We start from the raw sequence: 13711 nt of genomic DNA, 5'->3' as shown, positions 1-13711 counted from the left end.
TATTTTTTGTATAATATGACATTTATAGAACAGATTAATCTATAAGTACTTTTACTTATTATAACCTGTTTATAGCAAGTGAAGTTTGTAACTTTGACTTGTAAGGGCTAATCTTCGGAAATTCTGAAACGCTCATAAAAACTCTTTCAACGTTAGAAAAGGAAGGTAAGGATAAGGGCTAGAATAAAAAGAAGGCAGGGAGAAACACCCTTACTTTTACAATTGGTGGATCAAGCGTTTTGCAACAAAGCCATATGGAGCATAATGACATTGCGTAGTGACGTTATCGTGTCGACCTCCACGGGTGAGTCACTGAGCGCAACTACGCAAATCCACATTCAAGGTACATTTCCGAACGGACAGACTGTATTTACACGTGATCCATGATCATTAAAAACAAATCATATTTTATAATCACTAGCAAGTGCATTTTAATTTAATCCACAACAAAGGGTAGTTCTTAGTTTGGCGTCTATGTCTGCAAACCTGAAACATGTTAGCTTTCGAAAGCTTATTAGATTATAGATAGAATATTAGATTTATGGTAGTACAATAGTACAGATGATACCAAGAATAAATACAGAAATTGTTTTCAGATGGAACACTCTGAACCTTAGACGACCTTCATCAAAACCTCATCTATTTATTGATTTTAGAAGAGTGGCTAATATGACGATCATTCTCAATGCGGTGTAACAGTCATCCTCCTTGTTACAAGGCAAGATGTATCGGACAAGACAGGACGCAACGCAAACGTAATTTTTCTCCCCACATCCGAATCAAATTTACTGGCCTTCAGACCAAGCATGAAGTGTTGCATATTATCAACATTAATTATCTTTTAAGTATCTTGCACTATGTGTTTGCAACTTCATTCATAAACGTAAAAGATCATCAAGTCTCGTCACGCAATAGTTTAACTTTGTTAGGCATGCTTCAAGGTTCACTTTTATTCAAGAACGTCCCTTGAAAATGAAAATAAACGGAAATGAAAATAGCTGTAATTCTGAATTTATACATTTGGGGGCACGGAATTGCCTCCGCCAAAACGAGTCGAGCTTAGCGCATGATTAGACTCTACCTGCCTTTTATCCAAAGATTTTTTCGTTTTGCTGTAAATATCAAGAAATAGAAATCCACCGAACAAGTTCTTTTTGAAGAAGGGTTCTGCTGTAGTAGCGATTTCTGCCGAACATATATTTTATCTAAATTTAGATGACAGTCAGTAAAGACGAATTCTTTAAAAAAGTATGTGTTAATGATTCGGGTTCAACTAAAAATACTATACCTGTGCATGGCGGAGCTGGTTGACGAGCGTGGAGCACCGCTCGGGGTCCTTCCGGCCGTCGAAGGAGTCCAACTCTGCGGCGACCATGTTGAGGGCGTCGTCCGCGAAGAAGAATTGAGCTAGAAGCGATCGGTCGTCCCTCTGAAACAAAAGACATTAGTTTTTGGAGATTATTCTGACATAACATTTCTATAGTCCACTTCTTTAGGTACTGCAATAAATGTAGGTATACACTCTTGATACGTCTACTTATAAAAAAATACACTTATAAATTAAGTAATGTGAAAGTGTTTGTTTGTCCGCCTTTCCCGTTAAAACTATTTAAACCGATCTCCATGAAATTTTGCATGCATAAAGTGTGGAGTGCGTAGAAGGACATAGGTTACTTTACACACGCGAGCTGAGCTGGAGGAGAAAGCTAGTAGTTTATAATCAATTATTCCACTAAAATGTTATCATATATTCGGAATGTACCTAATGTTAGGAACACTTAAGGAAATAGTATAGACAATAAATAATGCGACCTTTGTTGGGACCTGTTGAGTTTTACGAATCCAGATCACGCTCTTAATAAATATATTAAACCTTACGTACGAAAATGAGGTAAAAATAGTTAATTTACCTAATAAAATGAAAGGCTCATTGTTGGAATGGCTACCATAGAAATAAATATCAAATACTTAAATTCACGATAAAATCGGCACAGAACTAGTACCCAAAAACAGGACGTGGTATCAACATGGCTTTATAACATGTTAATGAGTCGTTGGCTGAAACACGGTGGCAGTGAACCCAGGTAACTGGGGTATCAACCTTCAGAGCCGAATGGCACCAATATAATTCACATGCCAAACAATTATTTTTTAACCTGAATTTCCTAACAAACGCACGTCCATATTATTTGAAGTTTAAGCAGAGTCAATAGTCACAAGATTGGAAGGCTACGTTTAACTGGACGGCTTAATGATGGAATTGTAATTGAACTTATGGATTTAAGTATCTAGGTATAATTGCAGTTAATATTCATTTTTTATTATTATATAGGTAGGTATATATTGTAACTGGCTATGTTAAATTGCTATATAGTTAACATTTCTATTTAAGTTGCATGTTTTCAAATATTTTCTACTTATTATCGTACTATTATTATAATCTGACAGTCAAGCCAACTTTGAAAACATTTTTGTCTTGAAGATTTATGAATAAATAAAACAAAAAAGTAAAGTCTGTATGTGTGTCCCATTAAAAATGCCATGCTATTGTTTATCTACTGTGTCCCGTTAATGGCCGTGTAAAAGTAAAAAATCATTCGAAACCGTTCTACATTTTATTGATATTTAATTGTACTTGTGTTGTAATTGATGTTTATTGTATTTAAACAATATTCAAGTTGTACCAGCCGGTTAATATGCAAGCACTTGTTATAAACTAATTTTGAGAAAACCGTTAATGCAACATACCAATTAATTCCAACTACACAGTAATGGAGGCTTAGATTAAATACTAAAATCTAGTTAACCTTGGCTAAACAAACAAACGAAGCCCTAAATATGTATATATAGAAATGATAAGTTGAAAATAATCAGTACCTACAAAGAAGTGTTCGAATTTTAATATACTAGCTGTTGCCTGCGACTTTGTCCGTCTAAATCTCTTGTTTTATATACTGAAAAATTTTAATTAAAAGAACCGTTCAGTACTTTTGCGTGTAAGCGTCAAACACACACATCCTTACACACTTTCGCATTTCTCTAATATTAGAATATTAGTGTACGATTAAGGAAAAAATAAAAAACACTTGTGACCACTATGGTCATGTACAGTTTACGATTTACGAATAAAATCGAATGAATCGATTGAAAAAAACCACAAAAACAAACAAGGAAAACATAGAAGTAGCACTTCAAAAATATACACTTCAAATAACATAAAAAAAATATCCTATTGTAATGCATACTTTTGCACTCACGATTTTTACAATCACAGTGAACGGTTGAGGCAGACCAAGGCGACAAAACGTCACACTTCGTCGCCTGTCCTGCCACTTTCATCACGATTGATAAACAACTTCAAACCTTCTGATGCAACGTTAAATAATATTTTACAAAAACAAATGACATTTACTGCGGAGAATAAAATAAGAAACACGAAGTTGGGATTTAATTCGGGGTTAAGAAATGCATTATTAAGATATTTGATATGGTTTGAAAGATCGAAAATAAGGTAATTTTATGAGAAATTAACAGCCTTGTTCTTTTAAAAATATTATTTTTTTCTATTTATTTTTAAATTGTTGGCGCACTTCAAGTCGTGTCAAGAAAATTAGTAGTTTCCTACTTGTGTACCTATCTAGATTCTCCCGTTCTTTGTTTTGAAAATAAGTATTTTAACGTAAGTATTTTTAAAAGAAAAACCTAAGTGAAGTTCATGTAGTTTCATCAAGGAGTTTCTAAAATATATTTTTTGCAGAGTAAGCACTCCAGTTTTGGAAAGGCGCCAGAAACTCGAATACAGTAAATATATAACAATAAATGATGTAAGCTTGGTCATCTCCATCAATTGAATAGTACCGTATCTACCTATCCTATAGGGCTGTTTCTAGGAACTAAAATCAGTTGTGTTCATGTCGTGCCATATATTATTTGTTTTTATAATATAATTTCTATCACCAGAGTGCAAAGCATTATTCACAGAAGTAGTTAAAAGATAAAGTCTTACTTTGTAAGACTTACAATGATCACCCTGCTGCCTAAATGTATTTGCATCATCGATAACCCAAGCTCTCACAGCCAAATGTTAACACGATTTTTTCCTCAATTAACTCATTCATTTATATTAATATGCCAGCTTTGGGATTTCCCAAAGTAATGAATAGGGCATGGGGCATTCTATGTAATACCTCAATGTCATCTGCCAACAGCTACAAACAAAATACGAGGAAGCCAGTAGGTTGTGGTAAAAGGTTAGGTCAAGAGTACCCTGAACTGAATAGACGAGCTTTCAATTATTGATAAATATTTGGAGAATTGATGGTATTTTATGCATCAAGGCAAGTGGAAAGCAATCTTATGTATTTGAACCATACGATAAGCATGAGATGTTTTTCAAAGAGGTTAGTTTAATTCCTATCTGATTAAGGTTTGACGTCATGCTTTACCAAATCAGAAAGTAGCGCGAAAACTATCGCTGTCCCGTTTCACATCATAATAAAAAGCGAGACAGGGATAGTTTTTCGCGCCGTAAAACTGATTTGCTTGTGACATACCTACTACTGGGGCTGGACTTGCAGTCTACAACCGAATTTTTTAACTAGTTACAACGAATAAGTACCTCTATATTCAACAAAAACTTTTCCGGAAAATCATTTCATGCAACAGTACATCGTTTACTTGGGCGAATCAAAAAACGTCCAAAACAAAGGAGCGGTTTCGTACCACTCATTGTGTCCGGTGAATCAGAGCGATTGCCCATTTTATAATGAAGCCAATTTTTATAACCCACTAACCTATTTGGAGAATCAACGCTAACAATACTAGACTTATTGTTTTCACTGATAATTTATATTTAAAAGATCAACGTGAACCAATTTTCAAAGGGAATTTAGAATTTTAAGTGTTATTCGATAAGGACATGACCAAAGTAGATCATACAGATATAAAATTGCGCTTCTTTGCCGGAGGGGAATAAATCATTCCACTTGCCACGATCCCTGCATACTTCTTTCGCTTCATCCACATACATAAATCTCCTGAGGCAAGTTTAGACCTTCCCGGTCCACGGATCCCATTCACACTCTGCTTGTATATGTTACCCAAAGAAGATCCGTCGTTGTATTCACGTGCCCATATTTTTTCATTTTTAAATCAATTTTTATTCGTAAATTTCTACTCATGTCCTCACACTAAATTACCATTGCCATACATAATTAAATAGGAAAGAAACACTACCTATCTAAAAATAATTCAAGGGCTCGCAAACGTTTGCCTTGTTCTATTACACGGAAAACAAAATTACATAGTTTTCCTGTATAGACGGTTTGCCTGCAAAATATTAAAGGAATATTTTCTGCTTGTTTGTTTTATGCAAAAAAAAATTAATAACTATAACAACAAGTAAATTACCGAGTATGCATTACGTTCTGTAAATATCAATCTGTCCGCTTAGATCGTTTAATTATAAATAACTCGACACCTAATGCATTTTAATACGAACAATCTGATTGATCTGACTCTGCATTCATTTTAATTCAAAACAGAGATGGTAGAACATCAATAAAGCTTATACATATATATGGATTTTGTGTTTAGTTTTCGTAAAGGCATCTTATAAACGGTTTTTATTTTATGAATGTACGCCGTTCACGTCACGGCTATTGAGAACAACAATAAAATTATTAAATTATCCTGAAACCGCATAATGCATAATGAGAATAATGCAGCAAACAATGGCAAGAAATGAAAATATCTAACAATGAGGAAAATATTTTATCGAAGAATTATTCATTGATTAATCAAAATATTAGACAACACGCGCAGGTCTACCAGCTTAAAATAATAAATCCCGCTAATTTCTGTTCCCGCGGGATTTCCGAAAAATCGTCTCTTAATGAACCTCCAAGCCATATTTCAAAGTTGCGATTCGGGCTGTGCGTTGATATCGTTGATGTTATTGATCAGTCACTTAGTTATTATTTTTTCAAGCTTAGTAGCTGAAACTTCAACAGTAACCAACCAAATGAAAACATTTTTAAACAAAGCATGACTCATAAGATTGGCAGTGCTAACTTTACCAGACAATACCTACTTTTCAGAGTAAGCCATTATGAATATAAAGGAGAAAACTAAGTAAAAAAGGTCTCTAAAACAATACGACTTTAAATTTTGTTTGTCAAAAGCCAGTCACATAATTAAGACGACAGACGGACCCCGTGGTCCGGCCGAGTTTGAGGCCCGGGCCTCAGCATTAACGGAAGTTGAGAGAGAATCACATAAGCATATTCTACTCCACATGAAGTTAGCCTCCAGTTACCAATGCAGGCTTATAAACGTAGGATTCTCCTTGTATGAGCTAGCAACCAGTCACTGTCGGACTCACAATTCCATCATTAACACACAGTTGTATGGGGAACTGAACGTGGCCTTTCAGTCTTTTCAAGATAGTAGGCTCTGGCAACGCAAGGTTCACCCCGTAAGGCATAAAGACGTGATTGTATGTAGGTATGTACCAATGCAACTCACAGAAAAGCATTATTCAATACATCAAGTTTTATCATTAAGATGCAATCCTAGTAGTGAGTAATGTTTGCACAATGCATCTTAATGCAAAATCTTATCTTGACGGACCGCTCAATGTTACACATCGCACGCAAGCAATGTTGTGGCTATTGTGAATTACATAAGCGAATCTTCTCACAGGCTTGTTAGGATACCTAGAGCATTATGAAAAGAGCTAGATATGAGCAATATGAGAGCGATAGTTACATTTAAAAAGACGAAACAATAGGGCGTACCCAACACGAACTGATAAATGAATGAATAAGTTCGCAAAACATTTGGCATTGCCAACGAGTTTCGCTTGCTATTGAGAAATTGGTGAAAAAAGTGAAAGTGTGCAAGTGAGACGAACAGATGCTTATCCTACGACCGCGATAAGGACGACGTCACAGGCCGATAAGGTTATTCCAAGTGTCAATACGTTAAAAAAATGTGTACTTCATTAATTTGAACGTAATAATGGAACAGTGATAAGCACAGTAAACACCAACTGTTTGAATACTAAATTACGATTGTAATGGAAATAAACTTAATACACAAAATTATATCTTTAACTTTGTATGTGTAAGACATTTTGGTATGAACAAATTATTATTTAAGAATACCTACTAAATGTAGCTATTGTCTGCATGATGCATTTCTTTAGCAGAAACTTAATTTTAAACCTGCAAACTAAAAAATTGATAGCGCCCATCCTTGTCTAATTGATATGATAAATACGGTCTTATATAGCTTATGGTTAACTTAATATGATATACCTGTATTTCAAATTGTAAAGTGTGATAATTGTAATAGGTGTAAACCGTTTTTGTCTCAATAAATAAATAAATAAATAGCAGTTTGAGTGACTTTTTTGATAAATTTATCATCATATGAGAGATAACTAGTCCTATATTATACAAACTTGCAGTAAAAGGTTGACCCTTTTATAAAAATATTGGGTAGGTTGGTACCAACTTTATTTATATTTGCTAGGAAAGTAAACATCAAAACAGCTATTTCAAGCATAGATCTCAAGTGATTCTGAGAGATCTGTCATTAGAACTGCTTGAGTTACCCCTGAAAAAATTTACTGATTTTCTTCATACCTTCAATTGGTACATGTAGCTGAATGTGATTTCAGACGAGAAAAAAGCTTTCAAAATATTTTCATTAGGGTTGGCACTAGTGTCCGACCGAAGGTCTATTTTTGGCCGAAGCCGAAGCCGAAGCCGATTAATCGGCTATCGCCACAACCTTCGGCCGAAGCCGAAGCCGAAGCCGAAGGTTTATATTCTCTCAGCACTCAGTAATTCATTTTGTTCAATATTGTCTACAAGCTACAATTAATATTAAAATCATTTCAAAACCTCAATATTGAAGGTTTATATATTGACTGTTTCATATAGAAGTTGATGATATATCAAAGAGGTGGTTGGTTTAGAGATAAACTAACTGTTGCCCGCGACTTCGTCCGCGTAAATTTCGAGTTGAATTTTAATCATACAGTCAGATACAGACAGACAAAAAATGTAAAAAAAAAATTCTCTATCCGTTTCAGTCAAAATATTAAATGTACAGAAAAAATATTTTTATCGTTTTATTATATGTAGTATTTTGATTTTCAGTTTTTTTACATAAAATACTCAAACAATACAAAAAAAATATATTTTTAATAATAAAAAATATCTTGTAATTTTTGGGATTCGAACTTGGACCGCCAACTTCACAGTCTCACGGGCTAACCACTGGACCATCGAAGCCGTTGCGTTGGTGTCGAAATTAAAGTAGACTACATACATATGGTCACGTCTTTATCCCTTGCGAGGTAGACAGAGCCAACAGACTTGAAAAGACTGAATGGCCACGTTCAGCTATTTGACTTAATGATAGAATTGAGATTCAAAAAGTGATAGGTTGCTCGCCCATCGCCTAAAAAAAAATCCCAAGTTTGTAAGCCCATCCCTTAGTCGCCTTTCACTTATATTTATATGTTATAGGTATAATGTCGTCGTATAATGATAAATGACTTTGAATTTTTAATTTCGTAACTTATTTGCCGGCATACTGATGCCTTGAGTTCATTCAAATGTCGATAACTTTTTTTTTTGTGAACCGATTTTGATGAAACAAACTTTTAATGTTATTCTGAGTTAAAACAAAGCAATTGGTGAAAGTTTGAAGTAAATCGGTTTAGTACTTTCGGAGATAATCGTGATCATACATACAGACAGACAGACAAGAAATTAAAAAAAAATATTTTTGCTTTCTATTATTCATTCTACTTAAGTGTCCCTCTATCCATTTCAGTCGAAAATACTAAATGTACAGACAAAATATTTTTACTGATTTATTATATGTATAGATAAAAGTTTGTGATTTACCTACTGGTAAAAATAATGATTTGATTTCTTACAAAAACACTCGTTTAAATACACGTACGGACTTCTTTTGATGCATGCAATCAGCAATGTGATATTTTGACAGTGACTCCCCGCCGCCTCATGACTTTCGTAACAGTTCGTTCAATCTCGACGATCGCTCGGACCTTCGGCGAAACCTTCGGCTTCGGCCGGATTTTGGGCCGAAGCCGAATGTTTCGCCGAAGGTGGATTTTTTGGCCGAAGGTGGCCGAAGCCGAAGCCGAAGCCGAAGCTTCGGTCGGACACTAGTTGGCACTTTCTTCTACTTAATAGTTGGCAATCATCGGTGTCAACTGTCTGTTGGCATTTTGTTGATTTGTACGTAGCAATAGTTTTAAAACACATATAAGATAGCCAGCTGTCTCAAACATACTGAGTCAAATCCTATAGCAGATAGCAGCCATGTTCCGATTACCTTTTTGTGAGTTTCATAAATTATATTAATAGCTATCAGATGCTTCTTTCTATGAGAAATCTTTATAAACTGAACCATTCATTGGACATTAATTAACCTGAACATTCAGGTTAATGTATGTGTCATCATGATAAAACATGGGTTAGATTCAACTGTGAAGATTAGATGCGAGTAATGTAGAAACCTGACTAACCCAATTCAGGATCATAATAAAATGGTGCACCCTGGATTCCTCTCCAGCGAGGTGAAGATGTAATGGTTCTTAGTAACATATTTGCAATGTATGTTTCTACTAAATATGTAAGTAATTTTTTATGGGCAATAAAGATAATTTATATTGTTTAGTATTTTATTAGTGCCCGAGGAAGAATATATTATTACCTATGGTGAATCAATATCTTACACTTACAAGTCATAAGTACCTAATCATTTAAGTTCACCAGTTCACTGTAGCATGTTATATGATGACAACAGGAATATAAATCAATCTGGGACAAACAATTTGTTTATGTGAAAAGGTTATCAGGGAAAGATAGGGGAAGTATGCCACACATTATTTTACCTATGATAGTATAAGTATATAATATACTTTTGCCAAATAATGATTATAATTAGTTAAAAATCCTCTTACTTAATTAAGAAAAAGAACCTTAATCATATTATATGATCAGTTTCAGAGTAGACAAAAAATTCATTTTTGTTATTATGTGACTTGCTATTCACTTTTTGTGGGGCACGTCAATTGTCTACAAATTATAGACTTAATGTGCGATAGAAGAATCGTTTAATTCGTCGTTAGGCAGTTGGCCCGCAGACGGTGCGCAAATTACTTACTATTTTGCTGGCTAGCGAGGAATCGTTTCACTGCTCGTAGTTTGTCTTTAATCGTTCTATCCTAAATAAAATCCTAATTATAGTGTAACAATACAAAACAAACATTTAAATCAACGATTGTAGACAATTGACGTGCCCCACGGTTTTATTTTAGTCTAGTCTATGCATATGTTTATAATTCCCACGACTGTATCTATTTTATTATTTTTTGGTTTTTAGTACATTTATATTAAACATTGCAATGTATGTTTAACATAAAACCGTTTAACTTAAAAAGTTTTTTACCTATTTTTTTGATAATAGATTTGAGTCCTTTTTGACCTCAATCTGCCTAGTGTAGTAAGCAAGATGAGGCCTAAGGTGATGCACATAAGCTCAAATAATACCTATTCACACTTGCCTTGAAAATACCCAATTTGTGTGTATCCCCAATTAGTTTTTATGCATCGGAAATGAGAGATGTGGGAGATCCATACTTATGTGATAAATTCAGAAGTCTTTATGTAAGTATTATGTATTTATACATTTAAAAAGTATTGAGATTTAAAAATAGTAATACACATATTAAATTACAAAGAATACATTTCTCAATAGTAAACAAGATGACAATTTGAATAATTTGCATACGTAAAGTAGTCAAAATATCAAGTACTAAATAAACATTCACAAAACATAGGTCAATGACGTAAGGCGTAATGCCTACATAAAGCAGTTACTCGTAGCGTTAACAAAGGAAGGTAACAAGAAAAACTAATAGAAACACCTGCCTTTTTTCCATATTGGGTCAACAAAAGATTTCAAGGCTCCAAACCGGACCAAATATTTTAAAACTTAAATGTATTTTATTAGCAAAAAGGCCAGTACACCAATAATTGACTAAAATATTCAAGTATAATCTACTTCAATAAGCTAAAAAGGAAATTACGATACAAATTGTTTTGACATACCTTTGGTTTGTAGAACCATTTTCTGAGAGACTCCATTGGACCAGTTTTGTATAACAGCCGCATATGAACAAATCACTGCAAGATCACACACATCATAAAACTGTAATAGCACCAAAATTCACCACCTGAACGCGAAGAACACAAGAATTTTGCTAATATTTACGTCAAATAACAGAAACGGCGGACATCTTTCCAAATCCACGATTCGCGTTTAATGAATGAATGTTGTACACTGGTTGACAGAACTAGTGAATGATGACCGAATGGTTTGCGTTTTGTTCCTAGAGAACATTTAGTAGTTTAAATATATAATCGATTGAAAATTCTTTGCGGGATAGTACATATTAATCCAGTAGCACTTTTGTTATGATTTCCCTCATTTTGTATCATATTAAACGTATATAAGTCGTTTAGAAGTTTTTTTTTATATACTTTTTGTAGCATTCTGTAAGTAACTTTTTGTGACAGCATTCTGGCAACATTTTAAAAAGAATGAACTGGGAGAACGAAGAGCGAAATTTTATTTTTAAGCGAAATGGAAAATTTGACAACGCTTTGTCGTCAATGATTTCTGGATCCGAACATTTAGGCGGGAACTCAAATTCCATTTTTCTTCATGAGTATAGGTCGCGCGGTGGTTTAAGAACGCTCGGCAAAAGTAGAAGGGGCATGCGCAGTGATCAATTTTTAGGTCTATTTGGTGCGACGAGGAGAGAGGGGGGGCGGGTGTGCGCCGACAGCGACACGTATTGGTGGATTAGTCACTTTTTACTTCCCGCGTTGAGTTCGTGCGTCCCTTGTCTCTTGGGTACTGTTGCGCACAAATTGTTTTATCGTATTTGTACGCGACAACTTAAAATAATATATCAATTCTCAAACAGTACAAGTCGCCCCTACCCTATGTCCGTCCACGGTTGAATATAACTATGTCAAATTTCAACAAAATTGGTTCAGCCAGGTCAGGTTAAGTGTGAAAACTGAACATGCATACACACATACACATTTTCGCATTTATAATATAAGTAGGGATTATAAGTATTTATAAGGCACAAAATCCATACTAATATTATAAGTATATTATAAGATATGGATATACATAGTTAAATAACCGAGTTAAAACATAGGCTACTTTTTTTGGAAAATCACGCGGGCGAAGTTGCGGGACAACAGCTAGTATTAAATAAATAAAAAAAAAACATTTCCCTTAGCATTTTTGAGCGCGAATGTACACATGCGCCGTTTGCCCCCACTATTTTTTCCGAGCGTTCTTTAACCACCGCGCGACCTATACATAGGCACAAAGGTAGGTTAGGCACCCAAAATCAATATGTTCATGTTGTAAGAAAAAAAAATATTATTTGGTACATACCAGTTGAGTACTCTAAAAATGCGGTCGAATTACGAACCACCTACTTTATTGAAATCGGTTAAAAAGATATATCTCAGAGTTCACAAATGACTGGGGGTCGTATGCTCGGGGTAAGAATACCACTCATGTATTATAACGATGTTTGCCGAATATGGTACCTGCCTACGTGATAAAAATATATTTACATAAAAAATAAATAGATCGATAATTAAGGGTAAAAAAAAATTCGTGATTTAAAATTTAAAAGTCATCGTAAATTTCAATAGGTATTATATATGTACTTAAATTAATAAATTAACGTCCTGTGCAAAAAGCGATCTCTCCTTCCTCTCTTGTTTGTCATCTCATCACAGTCAAACCACTGAACCTATTTTGAAAAAGACTTGGAATTTTAATTTTTGAAAAGGATTTATTTTAAAGTTGAGAAAAATAAATGTAACACCACTGGTCTAGTGGTGTTGTAGAGAGTGTAATTAGACCGTATAGAACCTTAAGCCCAAATTTCAAATCTCTGGACCTAGAAGTTTGGGCTGTTACTTGATTTGTCAGTCAGACGTATCAGTTTCGTCTTTATATTAATTTAAAGATAATAAATAGTTCTCCTAGGTATGAAATACCGTGTGGTTTCCAGCTCCTTAGAATAATCATTTCCGGCTCTCCATCTCTTTTCCATGGTGTCGTAAAAGACGAGAAGGGAATTGGTGCATATCGTCTATCGTCTATCTTCCATGCTGGCTTAGTAGCGAAGGAAACTATATTTTTAAGCGATGGGCTAGCTACCTATCACTATGCGAATCTCAATTATATTATAAAGCCATAGAGCTGAACGTGGCCTTTCAGTATTTCCGAGACTGTTGGCTTTATTTAACCAGTAAGGGATGAAGACATGATTATTTTATGTAGGTATACATATTTATTACCAAATGCTAACTTGCGTATCTTTTCTTTCGTATGGAAATTTCCTAATCCGTGACAAAGGAAAAGAGGTAAGTATTCGTTAGTGAAACTAAAATAAATCCATGAAAATAATGGCGTCGTCCTTAACTTTGCAATCGGACACTCAAAGAGGAGGCATCGCAACCTTATCGATTACTGTGACTGTTACTTTTGTTTATTGTCAAAAATATTCGATAACTAGGTAGGCATTTTCCAGATATCACAAGCTATTTATAAGTTAGTAGGT

The 13711-nt window shown here is 34.4% G+C and overlaps 2 protein-coding genes across 2 annotated transcripts in view; one reads left to right on the top strand and one right to left on the bottom strand.

Moving 5' to 3' along the window:
* Positions 1 to 11394, bottom strand: part of LOC106130748 (lateral signaling target protein 2 homolog) — a 33523-nt gene extending 22129 nt beyond the window's left edge. Inside the window, exons 1-2 of the mRNA XM_060950961.1 lie at positions 11160 to 11394; positions 1289 to 1429 (exon numbers count right to left, since the gene is read on the bottom strand). Of these exons, the coding sequence (XP_060806944.1) occupies positions 1289 to 1429; positions 11160 to 11222 (204 nt within the window). The 5' untranslated portion in view covers positions 11223 to 11394. The remainder of the gene's footprint in view (positions 1 to 1288; positions 1430 to 11159) is intronic.
* The window catches only part of LOC106130715 (pro-corazonin), a 34481-nt gene that overhangs the window by 5357 nt on the left and 15413 nt on the right, over positions 1 to 13711 (top strand). The gene's annotated exons all lie outside the window — the stretch shown is intronic.

The sequence above is a fragment of the Amyelois transitella genome, chromosome 23 (genome assembly GCF_032362555.1).
Source record: "Amyelois transitella isolate CPQ chromosome 23, ilAmyTran1.1, whole genome shotgun sequence".
NCBI lineage: Eukaryota > Metazoa > Arthropoda > Insecta > Lepidoptera > Pyralidae > Amyelois > Amyelois transitella.
This window is presented reverse-complemented; position numbering and strand designations above follow the sequence as displayed.